This window comes from Anabrus simplex, chromosome 1, assembly GCF_040414725.1.
Source record: "Anabrus simplex isolate iqAnaSimp1 chromosome 1, ASM4041472v1, whole genome shotgun sequence".
Lineage (NCBI taxonomy): Eukaryota > Metazoa > Arthropoda > Insecta > Orthoptera > Tettigoniidae > Anabrus > Anabrus simplex.
This window is the reverse complement of record NC_090265.1, coordinates 481,980,529-482,004,135: the sequence shown is the minus strand read 5'-3', so window position 1 is coordinate 482,004,135 and position 23,607 is coordinate 481,980,529. Positions and strand designations below refer to the sequence as shown.

The 23,607-nt window shown below is 41.4% G+C and overlaps 1 protein-coding gene across 1 annotated transcript in view; it reads left to right on the top strand.

Annotated features, from left to right (window-relative positions):
• The first annotated feature begins 13,949 nt into the window (after nucleotides 1–13,949).
• LOC136856981 (beta-1,3-glucan-binding protein 1) overlaps nucleotides 13,950–23,607 on the top strand; it is a 175,052-nt gene continuing 165,394 nt past the window's right edge. Inside the window, exon 1 of the mRNA XM_068225023.1 lies at nucleotides 13,950–14,140. Coding sequence (XP_068081124.1) covers nucleotides 14,014–14,140 — 127 coding nt within the window. The 5' untranslated portion in view covers nucleotides 13,950–14,013. The remainder of the gene's footprint in view (nucleotides 14,141–23,607) is intronic.

The window sequence follows — 23,607 nt, the reverse complement described above, 5'->3', positions numbered from 1 at the left end:
CACCAGCGCCACGTATTGTAGGAACATATCAACCAGCATAAGTCGTCACACTATGCATTTCTATTCGTCCTGGTAGAGACAATACGCGACACTCAGCGAGATATTGAGGGACATCTATTAGAACTCTCTCTAGTGGATTGACCTGAGAACTACTGATTCTGTCATAAGAGCACGTGTATTTGTGTGTGAAGTTTTTGGTGTTATTTATGCGTTTTCCAGTGAGTTGACATAATTAAATAGTAACGTGTGTCATTCCTTGATATCTCCTCTCAACACGAGGGGAAAGGTATGTGATGTGCTGTGTTTGGCTGCAGTAACTATGAAGTAGAGAAGAATGCGCGGTCTTTCTTCCGTTTCCCTCGTGACAAGAAAATGTAAGTAATATTGTGTTTGCATATATATTCTTCCAGTGACAAAGAGATTTTTATAGTACTTCATAATCTTATGACTGTTCGACACATATTTTAACTGGTTTAAAATATAATACGCATATTTTATTTTATAGTGCAGCAGTTAACCTTCAATACCGATGTGCTGTTGTAGGTGTGATCTGTGGGTTTGATTTAATTCAGGAAAATACATGTGCATATGAGTGTGGCAGGTTGTGTTCAAAGTCACCCCATTTGGAATGCCGTAATGCGTTGTCAAGCACTGAAGAAAATAAGGGTGATTTAAGAAATGTACCGTACATATTTTATTGAAACAATATGATGATACAAATTTGCTTTACCCTAATGTAATGTCATTATGGCAAATATTGCTTATAGGGAAAGTTTGACTGTTTTTGAGGGTAAATTTATAGATTTTCTTTCTGTTAGTAGGCTTTAAGTTAAAAGGAAAATGATCCAGCTCTTAAATGTAAATTCATTGAATCATATGTGTAAGGAATGTGCCGATATTTTTGTTGACACGTGTTTTGATATTATGATACAATGCTTTAAAATGAAAAAAAGAAAAAACTAGCCGTGAACGTTCAGGCAGGAATTCTAAAGCTAAAAAAATAATGCATAAATGTAAGATCAGGCCCTTTCACAGCAGTCCATTTCACATCTTGATTATGTGTCTAATTTTAGTCTTTAAATAATAACCTGTTAAATAATTCTTCATTCATTTATCCAGAATCGCTTTAGCAACTTTGAAGTTAATATCTTAGTAACACTTTCTTTGTAGACGTAATTTATTTATCCATTTCCGTATATACATTTCCATTGATATTTGAATTTACAGTCTAACCTAGTCAGCGTTCGGTGGCAGGCGTATTGTGTGGCGGTGTCAAGAGAGCCGGCGTGGAATGTGAATGGTGGGCAGTAAAGTAATTCGAGAAGGAAGAGGAAGATGATTGGCGTGGATCAATATCGTGTGGCTATTGGAAGATGGCAGATGAAATGGAAAAAGGAGATAGCTAGAAATAAAAGAAGTATAATGGAAACAAGAATGATGGACGAGATGATTTTGGCGGCAATGGTGATTATGATACTGCTAGCTATAGGATGAGCAGAGGTAAACCCCGGCCCGACTTCTAGTGGCAACATGAACTGGGAAGACGTGAAGGTCATTAGAAAAGTGGTAAAAGAAGTGGTGGAAGAAGTATGCCCGTTTGAGCAGAAGAATATGATGAAAGAGCAAATGAAAGAACTTGAGCATATAAGGCGGTGGATACAGGTAAAAACAGACGAGACAATGAGTAGAGTAGAAACCACCCAAGTCAAAAGTAAGGGAGATGGAAGGAGAGGTGGTGAAGTTGCGAGCGGAAATTGAAGACTGTAACCGAGTCTTTAAATAATAACCTGTTAAATAATTCTTCATTCATTTATCCAGAATTGCTTTAGCAACTTTGAAGTTAATATCTTAGTAACACTTTCTTTGTAGACGTAATTTATTTATTCATTTCCGTATATACATTTCCATTGATTTTTGAATTTAGCGCGAATTTTCAGGTCAAGCCACTAGGAGCGCCACAACGACATCAAAAAAAATAGACTGCTAATCTGCTGGCCATCTTTGAATCAACTTGAACCACTGGCGGCCATGACACATGAAGGCAAAACATATGCTTATTTCCTTTGAATCTCCCACAGAGAGGATCTGTAGAAGTTGTGTGATGGAGTACGGTCTTTAAGAAGGCATACAAGGGTAAAATAAAAATAAATAAATAAATAAATAAATAAATAAATAAATAAATAAATAAATAAATAAGTAAATAAATAAATAATTGTAGGCTATGAAGTCAGGCGAGGATTGACCGAGAGAGGTCGGATAGAAATATTAAAGCGGTGTTAAATGCCGTGTGCCCTCCGGAGAGGCCTGGTGCAGGTCTTTTGATTTGACTCCCGTAAGCGACCTGCGCGTCGTGATGAGGATGAAATTATTGTGAAGACGGCACATACACCCAGTCCCCGTGCCAGGGGAATAACCAATTATGGTTAAAATTTCCGACCCTGCCTGGAATCGAACCCGGGACCCCTAAGACCAAACACCAGCACGCTAACCACATTAAAGCGGTGAAGCTGGTAGAATAGTACCGTATGTGGGAGGAATGCTACACTCAGCCAGGGTACTGGTGGTCTCAAGTTTAGAATCTGGGGTTACCCAGCTTAGTGGCCCCTTACGACAGGCTGAGGAAGGCGTAGAGATGTTCTACGCCGCAATCAACGGGTGTATGTACTGGTTGTTGCACAACATTTCTCAAAAGGTAGCCATAAGTAGTAAAATGCATAAAACCTAACAAACTAGACCAAGAAGCAAAATTCAAAAATTATACACTAAAGGTATGTCGTTAAAAGCAGTGGTATCTTTCTCTACGCGTGCGAATACCTCAATGAACTGCTGTACGTGTAACATGTCTTCGTGGAGTAAATGGCTTTATTGTAAGTGTATGATCTTCCTGCATACGTAATTCTTGTTTTAAGGTACCCAAGCAGATGCCTACCATCTTCACTGCGCTTATTTCATTATAGCATTAATGCAACATTAAGAGTGTTTGAAAATGTGTTTATTTTTAAATAAAATTATAATTTGCAATAGCATATAATCTCATCAACTCACTGAATAGGGCTAACTATCAAGACCAAGAAGTGGCAGCCGCCATGACAGTTACAAGCAACAGTTAATTCGCTGTGCTTCAACCAGGGGCGCTGTAACGAGTATGTTTAGCAGTCTATATCTTTCATGTCTTTGGAGCGCCACTTGCGACTTCTCTCCCATCTCAACAAGGCTAAATCCGGAAGTATCGATCCTGCCAACCCACGCTCCCAAGTTGCGAGCCCCCGGGGTCCCATTCAGTCGCCTCTTACGACAGGCAGGGGATATCATGGATTATTCTTCGTCTACGTCCCCCACCCACAGTGTTCACAACCTCCGAACTCGAGTACATACAATAATTTGGTCGACAGTAAATTATATGTTTTATCATCACACTTTATCCAGGCTTTGGACTGGCATAATGACTGCATTAAGATCATGCTGGCGTGTTTAAAATCAGCTGTAACTAAGCTTCGTCAATTATTTTTGGCCGCTTTGTGTAAACATCGTTATAATTTTGTTCCTTTCTACATATCTATTTACATTAGGAATACGTGAAGCAGCAAGAAGATTACGCTAGTTTTTCTATATAAGAAATTGCCTTTAAGGACCTGATGTCGTTGGTTTCTTTATATTTCTGAAGGGTTCTTTCAATCCTGTCATCTTTCTTCATATATATCGTCTTCCTCCTCTTAACTTCAACATAGAGCTCCAGTTTCAGGTACATGCAATTCGTTACTTCTGCTTCCTTTCCAACCAAAGAGTTGACCTTGTGAAGCCATCTCTCAATAGCATTTGTTGCTCGATGTCGCTTTTTGTAACAGCTCCACATAGTGACTAGTATCTCGCTGTTTTCAATCCATAGGTCCACAGAATAGTTAAAGAAGCCAGTAGGTTTCCCTGTAGAAGGAGCCTGAGAATGTATCACCAGCCATCCCTCATTGACTTCATCTGGCTTCAAAAATGCCAGAGCAGCGCACATTCGGATGTGGAAACGTATATCTTCGTTCTCCTTGTAGCCGCTCCTCAGGCCAAATTCCTGCACGTTTCTCCACATACATTGTTTCATGTGAAAAGAACAGCCACTTAACTCTGCTGACGGAAATACTTCTCATGGGGCTGATATCGTAGCTGCCTCGGAGTCAATAGTGATTTTCTTAGGATTCCATTGGGGAACCGCTTCCAAGATAAGATGAAAGAAACGAATATAATTTTCTTTCTTTTTGTTAGTCAGGAACGCAAAGACGACTGGATAAACGTTGCTGTCATCACTCCGGCCTCCAAGGTCTGCACGAATGGTGTATATCTGGGCGAACTGTTTGCTGAAACTCTTGAACGTGTAACTTTTTGATGATAATAATAAATAAAGTCATGAATAAAAATATATAAATAAAATTACTCAAAACTTAATAAAATTAATAAGCATAATTAACCGAAATGTCCGTAGTATGGGCGCCAGAGTTCACCAGAATGGATCCCTCGAATTTAGATAAGAGCATGATAAGCTGTATATCCCAGGGCGTGTACATAATGCTGCGTACTGGTACATCTGCTGTAGGCCTTACATAACCTCCTGAAAACGACTAATTAGGTAGGAACTGCACCTAGGTTCATCAATGACACTGATTCTAAAATAGCTAACTATATTCTTAACAAATTCCGTGCATGAGCACCTCATCAACATACAACATTATACATATAATACACACATAAAATATTGCTGGAAGACTCCATATTTAGAACAACAACAATAATAATGAAAACCGTGGGAAAACGAAAGCGAGAACTAAGCTACCATTTGTAGATAGTCCGATGAACAATGTGCATGTATTGTCCCCGTTGAAATTGGCGATATTACGAATATTTTAACAAGTGGAAAGTGAAAATTTTATTGTCTGCTTGTAACTGCAGCATATCATTTGGGGAGTTGTGGCGAGCTGAGAACGAGTTTTTTTCGTCGTTCAGAGGGGTGACACACCGGCAAGACTGTGCCAAGGTCAGAGCAAACCACGTGACTGCCTTCGCACGCGCGCAACCCAGCTTGTTTCTGGAATAGTCTGAGCCAATTAAATGAGACCATCAGCCAATTACCGTTCTCGCTGAAGATCACACCTCCCTGGCTAATTAGATAAAAGGCCTTGTTTCGAGTAAATCGCTCTCTTAATGCTCTTAATGTTCTTGAAGCTCTTACTCTGAATATCCTTCGTCGTGTTGTGCTGCACCACATTCTCAGACCACGTGGAGAAGTAATTTCAGTTCAAGTCGACGCCGTTCTGCTAGAATTTAGAGAAACCTTTAGTGAATTCTATGGAATAAAGACGCCTAGGAGCCAAGTTAAGTGTGACAGTGTAGACAAGCTATTTATATTCGGCGTGTGCTTGTGCAAAATACTTAATTTTGTCATCTCAGTTACAGCTTGTGACCGGCATTCTACGGAAGTCGTCTTAGAATTGAACATCTCAAGATGGATAATTCCGCAACCACCGACAACATCATTTCATCGAGGGACACCTGTTGCAGAGCCTCCATGGAGCCGTAAAATGTGAGGCGTATCTGGTAATTGGAAGGAGACTGACCGGAGGAGTATGCTGGAATAACTGACTGTCCACGGGAATCGAACCCCATCAAAAACTTGAGTACCTTTTTAATTTAATTTATCTGTCTTACCTTTTGTACAACTAGAGGTCTTTCTTCTTAAGTCGTAGATCTATTAGTTTGTTGTAGTTAGAAATATTTCATTTTTCCACTTCTTAAGGTGTCGTGGTAGACTAGGTACGTGTGAATGAAATTTTGGAATCTATTAGAGTAGACATGTAGGTTGTCTTTGAATGATTTCCCATGCTTAAGGAGCTTGATATTTAATAATCACTGACCACACGATAAATCTACTTTCCTTGTAATGTTGAAAGTTACTGGATGGAAATTTGCGTGTACATTTTGAGTGAATAGGGTCGAACCTAGTGTCTTTCAAGATCACTTGTTGCATTTATGATGAAGTCATCTAATTTTACGATATTCTATGAGGATCAGTAGATGTAATAATCACTTAAATAATAATAATATTAACTAAAGATCGGGTAAAACAGAAGTAAACGCTCGTGAGCCATAAAACTACTGTAGAGTCCTTATATGTGAGATTGAATGTGCTCTGTTCATGAAGGGTCTGGAATATGACCAATCCTGAGGGATACTTGTTGTATAATTGTGCAGTTGATGATTTAATGATGATATTTGACTTATTCTTGTGTATTGGGAGCGCAAGATGGATTATAATTATTGGAGCACGTGTTGCGAGTGTATTTCACAGGTAGGAAATAAAAGTAATACAAGTAAGGCTCACGCTTGCGGTAATTTCAACCTGTAGCCCAAATGATGGTAGTGCTTATGGATTTTACTAGAATCTTCCATTATAATTTCATGAGTTAGATGAACTTACATTGATATGTGAAATGTGTTTCTACCAAGTGATACCCATGACTTCGATCACTAGCCACTATAAATGAAGGATAATTTCAGTACACGGATTATTTCTGCTAGACATTACGCGTCCCGACCACCAATAAAAATAATGAATAAACTTGCCAAAACAGGATTCGATGTAAATAATGTACATAAAACGTGTTTCCCTAGTGTGAATGTGTGTGTGTATGTAAATATGTATATTTCTCTTGTGCCATGTTGGTTTCATTTAATTTTGATCTGGTCACGCACTCGCTGTGACGCAGATTACACTCATCGTTGTGTGTTGCCTTAAGAAATAATTTTCATGCCCTTAAGGGAAAGTTTGATTAAGTTAAGTCGAGGAAGACTAGGAAGAATTTATTTTCTTAATTAGCGAGATTTAAAAGGAAAGATCATCTCGTTACTTTATGAAGGCACTCGATTTGTAAATAAAATTTATTTAACTAGCTCACACGTTGGTAATGTAAATTTCTAAAATTTGAAATATTTTAAGATTAATTTGAATAGAAATGAAATACAAAGATCAGAGGTAGAAATTTGTTAGCCGCATGATTAATTGGAGTTATGGTGAAAATAAGTCATTAATAATTAATTCAAAATAATTATTCTGAAATGCTAATGACGATCATTAGGTAAATAATGCAGTGGAAAATTAATAAGAACACGATCGTGTGACAATGAAACATGGGCTAATTAAAGGATGAGAAATTAATAATAATAATAATAATCAGAATAGTAATTAATTAATTTTGAGAATTTTGAAATCAATTTTCATTTTCTACTGAAGCTCATGTTGGTGTCATTGACTATTATAAAATACTATAAATGACAAATTCAGTTGAGTACATCTTAAAACCACGTGTTGAGACTACTTTGAATTGGTAAAGCTTTGAACACATTTATTGTAAAACCCTCGTTCGCAAGACAGCTGTTAATCAATTTTTTTAAGTTCTATGTTAATTCATTTAATTCTTTCAGTCAAATATTTTGATTTGAAAAGGCAAGAGGCCTAATTTTGTTTGGTTTCATTACAGCACAGTAAGGCTGGAGATTAAGAACACGTGTCACTCTAAATCGAGGAAGAAATGCAATATTATGAAAGTTCTATTTTTGTAAATACATCAGCAAGAGTATTTCATTTGTTTGTTTGCTTATGTGAATAAATGTCAGAGTGTTGTTTTAACATTTCTTTTTATCCTGCTTGGTCATCAATCCCTAACAACCCTTAAATGCCTCTAGAAAGTGATAGCCAACGATCGAACGGTCCACCTTGGGATCTCTCGCTCGATGGCTGGGCTTAGCTCGGGAAAAATGGGGGCAGTATGAAGATAAATACCCTTCACTGTCTCTATATCAATTCGACTTACCGATTCTCATAATCGGCAGTTATCACATCACACAGATACTGTACCTTGTACTACTGTGTTCACATATTTTAACACTTGTTGTAAAGATATATACACACACGTCTGTCGATCCTCAACATAAATTATGGCAAGCCTGAGATAGCTTTCACCAACATATAATGCTAGGCCGCCACAAGTGCTACAATACTTAATGCGCAAGCACTCTCCACAATCAGCCACTTTCCACGAACATAACAGGACGTTTGAAGTCCAGTCCATTGCAGCCGTGTCACTCCAGTGCCGTGTATCAGCACCACTTCCTTCTCGGACAGTGCGTCAGTTGTCGTTCTCTTATACAGTGTCACTGGTTGTAGTTACCTTCCTTCTCGTTCCTTTACAATCACCTCGGTTGCCGCCGTATGATCCACCTTTATAGACATCAACATCCCCCTCCTCCCAGATGATACGTCTGGATTGGTGCTTGCCCACCAATCATGGGTGATCTCTAGTCAAGACCAAGCCCTGAACTACTTCTTCCTCCCAAGACAATAACAAACTCTGGGGTATATTCCATGAGTCACCAAACTTTCCTAATACAACAACAAGCTCATCTCATCAGGCTGGGATATATACATGACTCATGAATTTTCCAACACAAGTACATCACAACAAACACTGGGGTAGCTATATGACGCAACTAAATTACCAGAGTTATTAAAGCAATGTTTCCCACTCGTGCAAAACAAATTACTCATACCTACATATGTGGATATCTTCCAGCTTACCAATATAAATGGCAATATACAAATGAAATACTGTTAATAATAATAATAATAATAATAATAATAATAATAAATCGAATACTGACAATAACATCTCTAACTTCTACATATAATTCGGGGGTGTGATATATGTACTATCACAAACGTGTCATCCATAAAAATTGTGCTCAATGCCTAAGATTTTCTCTACCTTTATCGGCAGTAAATATTATAATTCTTTCTCCCATGGCGTCATCAGCTAAAAGAAACAGGCTGCCATTATTCATCTTTAACGATTAAGAATTATCTGATGGCTTGTTTTTGGCTCTACTTGAAGTCCGCGTGCATGATTTCGTTGCCGACGCATTGTTTCTTGAGCTGGTATATCAGTGACAAAGTCGTAGCCCCTGTTATGCAGACCACCCAACGCCTGCACGTAAATCTGTGATAGTGGAGTCGCTTCTTCTCTTGCTCCCTTCTTTGCCTCTTGAACCTGCTTTTCCACTGTGAAGGCCGCTTCTTCAGGTTGTCCACACTGATGAACGACGGTGTGAATTATCTCTTCGCCTCTTGTCTTCGGCCACCCTTTACACTTGGTCTTCTCCTTCAGACACACCCACGTGACAACAGCAGGTTGACTTTCACTATACGTTCTGTACATATGACCTTTGTAAAGTGCAAAACGATTTCCCTTAGTAGTAACTGTCAACTCCATTACAGCACAACAGTTCTCACACCAGGAAGTTTCGGTATAGAATGGAGTTTGTGGCTGAAGTCCTCTGCTGCAGTACCGAAAATGTCCAGCGACAACTGGGGAATTCCTGTGAGTGGGCACAAGTTTATCTCAGTGACCGCAAATGTCCGGCGACCGCAAATGTCCGTGACCGCAATTGTCCAGCAACCAACACTCACTCCATCTTTGTAGCAAATAGAAAACCTGTTCACTCCCATATCTTCAAAATATGATACTGCCATCTATAGAACAAATATTGTTCTAGGCCGGCGGACGTAGGCCTATAACTTATACATTACTCTCTATGGTCTCTATCATATTTTTACTGTTTTAATTGTAACTAGCTGATGTACCCGTGCTTCGCTACGGGATTCTCAGAAAGACCGACTTTGTGGTTTTCCTATCTGAAGTCAACATAGGTCATTGCAAAAACGTCAGTAGGAAAGTAGCGATTAAATACACACAGCTCCCGTCATTTCTCACTTCACCTACCCACCTTCCTTCTCCCTCACGTCTCCTCGACCCGCTCCCATCTCTTGGCCAGAGAGAAGGCGTAACCCTCTAGCTGGTCCGCCCCACCCTGAAGATGGGGAATGAAAACTTTGGAAATAAAAAAAGTAGCGATTAAAAGCAACGTTATCGTATAAAATACTCGATCAAATGAAAAACCGCACATTTTCTCACTTTTAACGAACAGTACTACGTTGCCGATCTAACAGTCCATAGTTCCAGAGCTGGAATGACCAGGCCGCAGACAGCCGTGAACACTCCTCTGCTATTATTCTATTAAATATGCACACTGCTCATTCCAATCAGTGCCTCAGATTAGGGACTGAATAGATCGATTGCTATGATGAACCAGTGTGTTACGTACCAGTAGTATCAGAAAATTTATGAACCAGAAGAATGGCGGGCTAAAGAAGAAAGTTATCTAAGTCCCCAGCTACTTTCCGCCAATATTCAGGCAGGCTGTTACACTCTGTACGACAGGGCGAGTTGGCCGTATTCCGTGGTTTCCTACTTTCATACCAGGCAAATGATGGGGCTGTGCCTTAATTAACGCCAAGGCCACTTGCTTCCCACTCCTAGGCATTTCCTCTCTCATCGTCGCCATAAGACCTATCTGTGTCGGTGCGACGTAAGGCAAATTTAAAAAAATACTCAGTACGCAGCCGTAATCCTGTCTATCGGAGATGAGTGGCAACAGAAGGCACAAAGCACATCACAACAAACAGACAGACAGACATTACGGAAAATTAAAAAGTGCATATCCTTGTTACTGTGGACACGACTGATTTTTTAAATTCTGAGCAATGTACAGACATAACTCATAAGAAAGACACAGAACAAATATATTTGTTCTGTGTCTTTCTTACTCTAGACATCACATAAACCGTGCTTTCTATATTGTAGGCCTTCACATTTAGTTTTCTTTCGATTCTGTGATATTAGGTCGTCTTATAAAATCATTTATAGCGTAGACTGCAGTTCCTTATTCTCCGACTTTACATACCGATTTTCATTAAATTATGTTTACCCATTTTCTCATGCCTCGGCGCTGATACGGACTTAGCAACAAAAATTCAAATTCGTGCATATCTCTGTGATCATAGCTGTAAGGTAATAATATATAAGACTTAAATGATCGGAAATTTAATACTATATAACTTTAGTTATGTAGTATTTGTCGATGCGACCATTAAAAACATAAATATTTGAGAATTAAATGTTAGGGTTTCCTGTAAACTACTATTTTACTCAGCGTGAATACAATTTTTTATGGCCTAGATTATAGCGACTTATTCCCTGACTTTTCATACCGATTTTCATTAAGATATGACCACTAATAACGTACATATTTGATAATTAAATTTTAGGCCTTCACCTAAACTATCATTTCACTCAGCGTGAATAAAATTATTTATGGTCTAGATTGTAGCGACTTATTCCCCGACTTTGCACAGCGATTTTCAATAAATTCTCTTCGGCCGTTTTCTCGTGATGCGTGTGCAAACGACAGACAGACAGACAGACAGACAGACAGACAGACAGACAGACAGACAGACAGACAGACAGACAGACAGACAGACAGACAGACAGACAGACAGACAGACAGACAGACAGACAGACAGACAGACAGACAGACAGAAATTACAGAAAATTAAAAAGTACATTTCCTGGTTACTGTGGACACGACTAATGCAGAAATACCATCCTTTTTAAATTCTGAGCAATGTACAGACTAAACACTTATTTTCTGTATATATACCTAGCAGGGGCGTATTCTCCTTGAATGCAAGGCATTCATTGCATGCGTTATGATAACACAAAGAACTGTCTGATGTACGATTTTAGGTTGTTTCAAGTCAAATATTAACGATTTCATCTCTCAGAAGTTCAAAAGGTCCGCGCACCTGTACTGGTTCCGTTGCTTGACTACATGTGGTGCTGGTGTAATCTCGCCGTCTACTCCACTCTAGGAAGAAAGAGACAGCGAGTGGAGGAGTTAAAGATGTGAGGCATTCAATCTTAAAATTGCATTCGGTGGCAGACGTAGTTCTGAAACCCTCCGAACGATGTCGCTGCAATTGAAACTTGGTCAGAATTTCTCACCCCATACCCGTGCTACCCTCTGCCATCTGTTAACAACTTGGAGAAAGTCGGCATCTTTACAGCGAACGGGACCCACAGATTACCCCCCAGCGAGAATCCAACGTGACGAAACTGACCAATGCCACTGGGGTGACTTACCTCCAGTGCTTGAGTTGTGGCTAACTAGTGAGTTAATTCATTGTGTTTTCGGTGTTTTATTATATTTTGCGCACATGTGGTATTAACGATGGATGAGTCTAAAACGGATATAATTGTAAATCAGTTTGAAAAGCCATTAGCTGGCCGTTCGTTTGATGAAAAGTTTCAAATAGTTAAAGCCGGGAGACCTCTACCTTCCCTCGGAAATTTCTTCTTCTTCTTCTTCTTCTTCTTCTTCTTCTTCTTCTTAATCTGCTCGGACTCAGCGAGGGATCCCTCCTCTACTGCCTCAAGGGCAGTGTACTTGAGCTTCAGACTCTGGGTCGGGGGATACAACTGGGGAGGATGACCAGTACCTCGCCCAGGCTGCCTCACCTGCTATGCTGAACATGGGCCTTGCGGGGGATGGGAAGATTGGAAGGGATATACAAGGAAGAGGGAAGGAAGCGGCCGTGGCTTGAAGTTAGGTACCATCCCGGCATTTGCCTGGAGGAGAAGTGGGAAACCACGGAAAACCACTTCGAGGATGGCTGAGGTGGGAATCGAACCCACCTCTACTCAGTTGACCTCCCGAGGCTGAGTGGACCCCGTTCCAGCCCTCGTACCACTTTTCAAATTTCGTGGCAGAGCCGGGAATCGAACCCGGGCCTCCGGGGGTGGCAGCTAATCACACTAACCACTACACCACAGAGGCGGACCCTCGTAAATTTAAAAACAGAAAACAAGAATTGTGTACGCACGTTCGATCCAGAAACTTACAGTAAAACTGTTTGACTCGAGTTCACCTACATGCAATTAGGGTGAGTAGAATTGAAATTTACTTAATACATTGTGTTAACTGCATGGTTACTAGTTGCATGCCTCAGTGGAGATTCCAGGATACGCCAATGATACCTAGATTTGTTCTCTGTCTTTCTTACTCTTGACATCACATAATCCGTGCAGGTCCGGAAAAAAGGCATCGGGGTCCGGATCCTGCCGTAATTTTTTAAAGTCATTTGCTAGTTTACTAGGGAACTATTTTACAAGGAAGTTTCAATGTTCATCAACTTTGCTGCTAAAAACGGTGAGATATCACCGAACTGAAATTATTACCCTTGCAGTTTTTTTTTTTTTTTTTTTTTTTTTTTTACTGTTTACCCTCCACAGGGTTGGTTTTCCCCTCGGACTCAGCGGCGGATCCCAACTCTACCGCCTCAAGGGCAGTGTCCTGAAGTGCGAGACTTTAGGGTAGGAGATAAAACTGGGGAGGAGGACAAGTATCTCGCCCAGTAGGCCTTACCTGCTATGCTGAACAGGAGCTTTGTGGGGGGATGGGAAGATTGGAAGGGATAGACAAGGAAGAGGGAAGGAAACGACCGTAGCCTTAAGTTAGATACCATCCCGGCATTTGCCTGGAGGAGAAGTGGGAAACCACGGAAAACTACTTCGAGGATGGCTGGGGTGGGAAGCGAATCCACCTCTACTCAGTTGACCTCCCGAGGCTGAGTGGACGCAGTTCCAGCCTTCGTACCACCTTTCAAATTTTGTGACAGAGCCAGGTTCCGGGACCCCGGAGGTGACAGTTTATCACGCTAACCACTACACCACAGAGGCGGACACGAGTAGATAACAAATGGTAAAATGTAAACCATTGGGTTAAAAAATACTTTATGATTCTTGTTTCTGTATAATGGAGTAGTTCCGCTCCACGCTGAACGCATTCAGACTTCCTAGCCTGAAAATAATGAATGACAGCACATACGAGGTTATTTGATTCCTAATTTTACAAGCAGCGAGACTGGTTTGCTGATTTGTAGTGTTCTTAGAACTTGGCCTTAGGAGACTGGCAAGTGTGAGTCACCGAGTAGTGTTGTCACTAGCCAGTCGCGCGCAGCTCTTCCTCGAGTCAGTGTACTTCAGCCCGAAAGGAAGTGCTTCTGTCTCAGTTGTCCGCAAGATGTGGTGTGCAGTAGTGGTACTGGTTGGCGCCGTCGTCTCGGTTGTTGCTCAAAGTCCCTACTATGAAGTACCAGAAGCTCTCATCCAGCCGCTGAAACCTAAGGGACTCAGGATATCCATACCAGGTATGGCCTGATTCATAGGTCCCTAGGCGGTCGAGTTTCATATAATGCATGCCACTGTTATTACTCCTGATGGGTGAGTGGATAGTTGTTATTCTGTAATGCTAGGTTTGATTCGCTTTTTCTCAAGGACATATTGACATATATGTGTTATTTTACGCAATTTTCATCATGAAACCCGTGTGCTTTCTGGTGTTGAAATGGCTTTGTATGCTGTGCTATTGATATGTTTGTATTATAGTTCATAATTTAATTTCTTGAAGTGCATTACACGTTTCTATAGAAGAAAGGGCGATAAACGCGATGTTTGGCCCTTTAAGTCCGGGGTGAAATAGCTTCTCAAGTGTTCTCACGTAGGTTGGGTGAACAATGAACCACCTCTCAGATCCAGGTAAAAATCCTCGATCTGGCCGTGAATCGAACCCGGGACGTTCGGGTAAAAGTGAGACTCGCTATCCCTACACCGCGGAGCTGGCTGATAAACAATAGTCATCTTAATCTGCAATGTGGTCTCTGAACAAACACAACTGGTGACGGGCACATTGCTCAGATCATTAGTACCGTTACTGAGTCTCGTTACGGATGTTTGGCCAGTGCTGTTGAGGATGATGGAAATGATTCAAACTAAGACAGGAAGCTATAACATGCTATAGGACTGTTGTTAGTTCCGAGGTCGAAGGAAGGTAATTCAACTTCGACAGTATCTTCTGGTAGGATTTTAATCCGTTTAAAGGAAAAGCATATTGTGTTGAGGTTTCCAAGATGGGAAGGGGTGCTGAAGCTGAATAGCCCTTCTCAAATTGCTCACTGGTATTAAACCAAAAAGAGTACTGCGAAAAGGCAGTGTGAGTGACACAACCTAATCTTCCAGACTGCTTTATGCCAATACAGAGCGAAAAGCTGAAGGGTTATAGCGTGCTGCAACGTACTTCTGGATTAGGAAATGAGTAGTTGTGTTGGCACTGGTTGAGTTCGTTTGTCTCGTAGAATGGAACCGGTTTAAGGTAGAATGTACGGTAGTTAATTTATGATGATGATTCCCATGCTGTACCGTACTGTTAACGGTACGACATCTAATCGACCACATCTCACCAGATACTAGAATATAACTTAAAGAGTAGTTATGATGGCTCAATTCTAAAATATTTCTACTTTCTGTAATTTCATCAATCCCCGCCTAAAATTCAAAACCTGTCAAACTAGCAGTGGTCACTCGATCCTAAAATATTTCTATCAGGAATTTCATCAGTCCCCGCCATTAATTCATTTCGTGTGGCCATTACTAGCCAGGTGCAACCGTTGAAAGGTAGATCCTTCAGCGAGTGTGGGTGCCATCTGCTGAATATGTTATTGTGGTAGATAATAGTGTTTCTGTTCTCAGAGCTCTGGGTTCGATTCCAGGCTGGGTCAAGGGATTTTAATCGTAAACGGTTAATTCCGTTGGCTAGGTGTTTGTGCTGCCCCCAACATTCTTGTAACTTATACAACTCCGAGCTGACCATGGGCCCAACTCAACATCCGCCATTTCCACCCTCTTCTTTCACTCCATAATTTACGAAGTTCGTGAGAACGTAATGGTGGTGGTGAATAGCGATTTAAGAGAGAAATGAACGAATTGTCAGCCTCTTGAGCGGAACTGGCAATATGCGGGATAAGATACTTCCTGTGGTGTGGTGGCGATCCGGGGAACACCCAGACTATATATACTAGAACCACAGACATATAGTATACACATGTTCACAAAAAGTGGCTACTGTATTGGAGTGTAACGGTCAGCTAGAAATGTTGCTAAATGCTGTCAGCTTTGGAATGAGTACCTACTAATAAGTAAATCAAAGCGAGTTGGCTGCGTGGCTCGAACCCACCATCTTCCGAATGTAAGCTGACAGCTATGTAGTCCAAACCGCAGAGCCACTTGCTCGATAATATTTAAGAATAAATATTACACAAAACAGGGAGGACGCACTAATGCTCTGAGGAACTATCTCGACAATGTTAATTCTCTGCAAGGACAGGGCCAAAACCTGCCACCTAGTGGTAGATTGTGGGTTCGAGCCTCACCATCGGCAGCCCTGGGGGTGACATGTCCGTGGTTGCGTTGTTATGTGGGAAGGGCAGACAACTGACACGTTATCTGAAGACAGTGATATACAGGGAATTCCAGCGCACGACATAGTAATCAGTTTCTAGGAACTATCAGCCCCTTCCCTTCCAGATTGAAATGAAACGTATCCACGAACATTTTTTTAAAATCAATGTAAGATATTTATGACAATATTGAAGGTTGCAAAGAAAACTGTTGTTTAAGACATCACCGAGAAAAGCTAGGCAAATAGTAAAGGCCTCGAGAGAGGCGGGACACTAGAGTACAAAAATGTTCGAATTCACTAGCATATTATATATAGACCTACCAAATTCTAAAATTCGCGTGACGTAGGACACACAATTCGCTGCTGACATTTATAGAAGTAGGCGAAAGAAGGTCTCTTGCTGGACATTCCCAGTTTGAAAGTCACAAGGTACTTCCTGAACCAGTTCAAACGCCACTATAAAATAACATCGCACATGATTATAAATTATAAGGTTCGTTACTAGGCCGGATGTTGCTCTTAAACTCGCCGTAAGAACCAAAGCCTTGTAGTTCGTACGCGAAGTTACGGCCTACACTTGCTAATCCGATCGATGCCGAGATGTAGTTTTGAAACGGACTTAAGTAGATTTGAGTATGAACTCTCGTCAAAGACGACACTGTCAACGACGAGAAAAAGATGACTGATGCTGCTGTTCAAAGTGTTGCATCTACTACCCACTCTTTCATAATAATAATAATAATAATAATAATAATAATAATAATAATCCGACACCTTGGCTGAATGGTAAGCATACTGCCCTTCGATTCAGAGTATCCCGGGTTTGATTCCCGGCCGGGTCGGAGATTTCAATCTCTTCAAATTCTTCTGGCTCTGGTACTAGGTGTTTTTTGGTCTGTCCCAATACTCTCCTCTTCATATTCAGACAACACAACACCATCCAACCAACCACCACAGAAACACCCGATAGTGATTACACCCCTCTATACAGGGTTGGCGTTATGAAGGGCATCCGGCCGTAAAACAGGGCCAAATTCACTCGTGCGACGCAGTTCTCAACCGCGACCCCATAGGTGTGGAAACAGCGATAAAATAATAATACCGAGCTCGGTAGCTGCAGTCGTTTAAGTGCGGCCAGTATCCAGTATTCGGGAGATAGTAGGTTCTGACCCCACTGTCGGCAGCCCTGAAAAATGGTTTTCCGTGTTTTCCCATTTTCACACCAGGCAAATGCTGGGGCTGTACCTTAATTAAGGCCACGGCCGCTTCCTTCCCATTCCTAGCCCTTTCCTGTTCCATCGTCGCCATAAGACCTATCTGTGTCGGTGCGACGTAAAGCAAAAAAAAAAAAAAAAAAAAAAAAAATTTTAAAAATTCTTCACGGCAATACCAAGTTACTACACCATTCATGTGCATATATCCACGTCAAGAAGCCTCGCTACTATCAGGAAGCGGTTGGCGAATTTGGTAAACGTATTTCCGACACACTGCAACGTTACCAAACTCCAAATTTAGAATATGACTGCACCACCAATGGTGAGATGTCAACAGCGCTTGTACTGTCCTGGATGTGTAAAATACTGGAAACGGAACTAAAGGGATCACTGTTTCTGTTGCTGGATTCGTTGTCAGACTGACAATAGTTTGTCGATCAAAGCGTTCGAATACAAGGATGCAAATCTGCACACAAAACTCATTTCACGTAAAACTACATTCCTGTGAGCCTTTCGCCGACTGTTTCTTTCCAGTACAAAGTACAATATTTGCTTGATGCATGGAAGAGCACATACGTCCTGATGAGAATGATGTCAACCTGCATGACAGTATCTTCATGTTCAAGTTTCATTCTTTTATATGTCCGACTCGTCTGAATGGTCAGCTTACTGGCCTTGGGTTCAGAGGGTCCCGGGTTCGATTTCCGGCCGGGTCGGGAATTTTAACCTGCATTGGTTAATTCCATTGGTCCGGGGCCTGGGTGTCTGTCCTGTCCCCAACATCCCTGCAACTCACACATAACACTATCCTCCACCACAATAACACGGAGTTACCTACACATGGCAGATGCCGCCCACCCTCATAGGAGGATCTGCCTTACAAGGGCTGCACTCGGCTAGAAATAGCCACACGAAATTATTATTCTTTTATATACAATCAGCTGAGTGCATCACAGTACCAGTCTGTACATTGCTATGTGAGGAAGTCTTTGGATACGAGTGAGGACACTCCATTTCAGTTCCGTAATGTGCTGGACGTTAGTTTTGGTGTTCTTGATACAGTACAGCATTGCTGACTGTGATTCCAACGCTCGTAGTGTGAGATGCAGCTTTGTTTGCTGCACTGCGTTCTCACACCAGATTACCACGTTGTCGAATGAAATGTGAACTGCAGGCCTCTATGGCATTCGAAAATTCAAGATGATGTATGTAATCTCAATATTTACATGTCTCATTTTTCACAGGTGCAGTGTGTTTGGTGTGTTAGGTCCACAATTTTATTTAATTTTATAAGTTCCCTAATTATAGGGTTGCCCCATGGACAAAGTATTGGCCTACTTCATTTTCCAACATCCAGCTTATCACTGCTTAAGAGGTTATAAACATTACTGTCTAGTAAATCATATTAGTACGGAATATGAAAATATCTTACATATTAAATAGAAAAAAGGAACCAAGAAGCAAATAGTACGCAACAAACGATACTATTTACTGTATAAATAATTTCTCAAAATTAATAATGAACCGTGGATGGCCGCTACCGCTGCGTTTGTCAACAGCTATTTCTATGCCTAATGAAGTTCAAACTGGTATAAGAATTTAGGAATTTGTCCGGGCTCCTACCAATAACCCTATTTTGCAGTCCGTACTTTCCTTTATAATATGGGACTGTATGTTCATAAATGCTCTTCTTCTCTTAAGTTCACTTCTTCCGTTGACCAGAATGGGATTGAAGTCGGACCCTTTAATGTGTACATCAAGTTCACCGCAGATCGTACAGGACACAAAATTAACGTTTTTTCCCATCACCGTCACTACAGGCTTTAATACCGACCAAATACGACTTTTAAGGTTAGGATCCGGTTCAGAAGCCAAGTTTCTTGATTTTTTCCTTCACGTTTCCTTGCCATGCTTTTTTAAATTTTGGAAACACAGTCCACATTCATTTCCGATAACGATGAAAGGGGGAAGTCAAACAGAAAACGACAGCAAACCTGATCGTCTTCACTCGACTGTAATGTAACTCACTGTGCCGACACGCAGTACAACAGTCAGCCCATAGCGCTACCACAGCGTTGGCCTTGGCTCATCGCGTACGAACAACTTAGCGCTGCCCAGACCGGCCCGTGAGATCAAGTTACGGGCTTCGTATTTCCGAGCCTTTCAAAGCCCATTGCCGTCTATTGCTGAAGCAGCTCATGGGCTGGGCCGCTGTGCAGGACTCTGCTCCGAAGCTCATGATCGTCATTTTTCACTCTCCTTTGATTAGATTAGTTGACATATTGACTAGTTATGGATTCTTAAGGTAATTCTTCAAGAATATGATCTTTTACTAAATTATACAGAGCAGGAGATAGTGGAAAACCTTTCAATACACTACATTTAAATTGTATGAGATCAGTGTTCTGGTTTTGTGTTTCGATTTGCGTACTATTTTTATCTTCTTGTAAATTCATAATGAGATTCATCAATTTATTGAGAAGACCTGTTGAATCGAGAGTCCTCCATAGATAGAGGTGCTAATATCTAAAAATACTACTCAGGCGTCGTGTTTGTTCACTTAAGCGAAACGCAAAGCCACCACTAATATTGACATGTTTAGATGTGTACCTGGCGATTTGTTGAATCCCCTGCTTTTCTGATTTCAACTAGTACACTGAAGAAACCATTGGTCTAGCACTATTTCAATTACTCGTCGAATTATGCTACAGATGGTTATAGGACGGCAGTTAGTTGGGCAATCAGCGTCTCCTTCTTTGTGAATAAGGACTTTCCTGGCTCTTTTCAGAGCGAACGTTACAAAGCCAGTTTGCAGCATTCTAGTACCAAACCGAACCCCATGGCGCAACAGCCCCCGAAGGGCTATGGCGTACCAGGCGACCGCTGCTCAGCCCGAAGGCCTGCAGATTGAGGTGTCGTGTGGTCAGCTTGGCCGTTATTCTCGGCTTTCTACACCGGGGCAGCTATCTGTCAGATAGTTCCTCTATTGTGGTGCTTTTCCTGAGTGGGCCTCGAAACAGCCCTCAGATACAGGTTAAAATCCCTGATATGGCCGGGAATCGAACCCGAGGTGTTGGTGGTGATTGTTTTAAGAGGAAGTACAACTAGGCAACCATCTTCTATGTAACACTAATCAGAGCGAAAACAATGGAAGGAATCGGCCTCGAGTGCTCTAATACAGTCGGGGTCGGAAAAGAACAGGAGTTGACCAAGGGATGTAGGATAGGATAGATGAAGGTGAGGAGTCTGGCACAAGTGGAAACAATGCCAGGACTCAGATAAAGACCCCGTGGTCGCCAACCCACGCTCCATAGTTGAGAGTCCCTGGAGCCCCTTTTAGTCGCTTCTTACGACAGATGATATTCTACCGCCCCCACCCACAGGGGGAATCGAACTCAAGGCCTCTGGGTAAAAGGTAGGTACCCTACCCCCACACCACGGGGCCGGTTATTCTAATTTCAATCAACAAAATAATTTCATAGACAGTTCCGTTATTAATCGTCCGTACAGTGCTGTGATCGGAACCGCGGGCCGTGTGCACCGAAATTCCCTTTATTGCAGCATTTACCTCTTCTTTAGAAATAATGTCATTACACATTTCGTCGACCGCCCTACTTTTAAAGCGTTGCTTCAGAGGTTTCGGGCAAAGTCTACTTGAGAAAGATCTTTCAAGAATATTTTCAACCACACGCTCGCACATATTTCTAAATCGATATCCACGCCAGTGACGACACCATCATAACTTAATCTATAGCAGATTTTAAACAAAGTACTTACAGTTTAATCTGGTGACGCTTCGTGATAGTACAGTCATGGTTTTCATAAAAATTCCACTGGGACGATTTGTTTTTTACTTAAAAAGCCTAATCTAAACTAATCAGCAAAATGTAACTGGTATTTTACCGTCGCTGACGTTTTATAGTTTCACTCGCATACAATGTGTACGTGCATCAACCCAAACGAGGAAAATACTCGTCACGACGTATAACACACGTTATATTAATGAAGAATGGCACAGAGCTCACAAAATCTTCATGTATAATCCAAGAAGAACACTACAAAACTTCACTATATACACCATCACTGACAACCAAATACAATGATTTTTTTTTTTACTTCGCGCTTAAGTCTGTGTTCATACTGGGCAACCTAAATACTTTTTTTTTTGCGGCTATCGGAACACATATTCTACACGTGCCATCAATGAATTGCTCTAAAAAACTGTATACATGCCGGAACCCAAGATTAAAATATATTCTTCTATATTACAATTGATTTCACATACTGGCTCTATTTTTATTAGCAAGACGATGTGCAAGTGGCTATACTGTTAAGATGTTGATATTTTTCTTGCAGTCTCTAGTGTGTGGCGCTGAAGACTTCTAGTGTCAAATATTAAAACTAACATTACCTTTCCTAAGCTAGCTGGCCTGTCGCCGTAAATTGCTGTCGGGGAGTGCTCACAGCTCCGCCTCGCTGTCAGGACAAGGAAGTTCCAAGTGCATGCTTCACTCAAGCGACTTAAATTTCGCTGGGGTAGCTCTCTTTTGCGCCGGCAAGGAAACCCAGCTTCGCTGGAGAAGCTGAACTGCGATAGTGCGAGAGGATTGTCGAGACAGCTGTACTTGGCCTGTCTTAGATGTTCGCAATTTTTTAAACATTATAGAAAGCGCTGGACTCAGGATATTTTATTCATAAGTTCAAGTAACAGACATGAAAGTAGCAAGAATGACTGCAGATACAAACAGGTGGGAACAATGGCAGGATGGTACTAGGAATGAGGAGGTAGAGGCTAATTTAGGAATGAATTCGATGGATGAAGCTGTACGCATAAACCAGCTTCGGTGGTGGGCTCATGTGAGGCGAATGGAGGAGGATAGGTTACCTAGGAGAATAATGGACTCTGTTATGAGGGTAAGAGACCAAGACGACAATGGTTAGTCTCGGTTTGTAATGATTTAAAGATAAGAGGTATAGAACTAAATGAGGCCACAACGCTAGTTGCAAATCGAGGATTGTGGCGACGTTTAGTAAATTCACATAGGCTTGCGGACTGAACGCTGAAAGGCATAAGTCTATAATGAAGTATGTGTGTATGTATGTATGTATAGAAAGCGTTCTAAGGAATAATCAGAAAATGCTGATACAAAGTTCTTTACCCCAGAAGCGCTGGGGTGGATGGGGTTCAGTGCACCCCACTGCATTTTTTAAATGTTTGTAATTGCTGTATTTGCCTGCTGGCTCGAGCGGTAACTTTCTCCCGCCAGGCAAGGGCAGGTGTGTGGCCGGTACACCTAGCATGTCGCGGCCACGGGAGTTGGACCAATACCATGGGAATGTTTGTAGTTGACGCTTCATGCCATGCGGTAAAATTCATCCTGTACGGTAGTTAGTTATACAAAGTGCTGACTTGGAGAATGGATCTGACTGATACCTAGGCGCTGGTTGGCGAAGGGAACCCAGGAAATAGAGAATAAAAATCGCAATTCTGCGAAACAAATCGTGGAAACAGATCCGTACGAGTATCATCCGTATGTTTTTTAAGCTAATGACCGAACTTGATAGCTGCAGTCGTTTAAGTGCGGCCAGTGTCTAGTATTCGGGAGATGGTAGGTTCGAATCCCGCTGTCGGCAGCCCTGAAGATGGTTTTCCGTGGTTTCCCATTTTCACACCAGGCAAATGCTGGGGCTGTACCTTAATTAAGGCCACGGACGCTTCCTTCCCATTCCTAGGCCTTTCCTGTCCCATCGTCGCCATAAGACCTATCTGTGTCGGTGCGACGTAAAGCATAAAAAAAAAAGAAGCTAATGACAATCTGAAGAAAGCTAGATCTTATTTTTATTTGGTTCCTTGTTCATTCAATTTACAAAAAAATGCACTGATCCTGTTTGTGAACTAATGCAAACCATACAATACATAATGATAGTTTTAAACTGATTTCTGCCACGGCACACTACCAGCACCCAAGAAATACTGTGAGAAATTGTCCTTTATTGAAGAACTCGACATATCGAACTCTGTGTAGCTTAGCCCTGGTCTGAAACCTTCATACCCGGCCACTGCCAGGGTCTTCATAATCGAAACCATTTCTGACTCTAACGGTGTAGTCCAGAACACAACAGGCGTTTACAAGTAAACAGCAAGATTTGTTTCCACGTTTAAAGG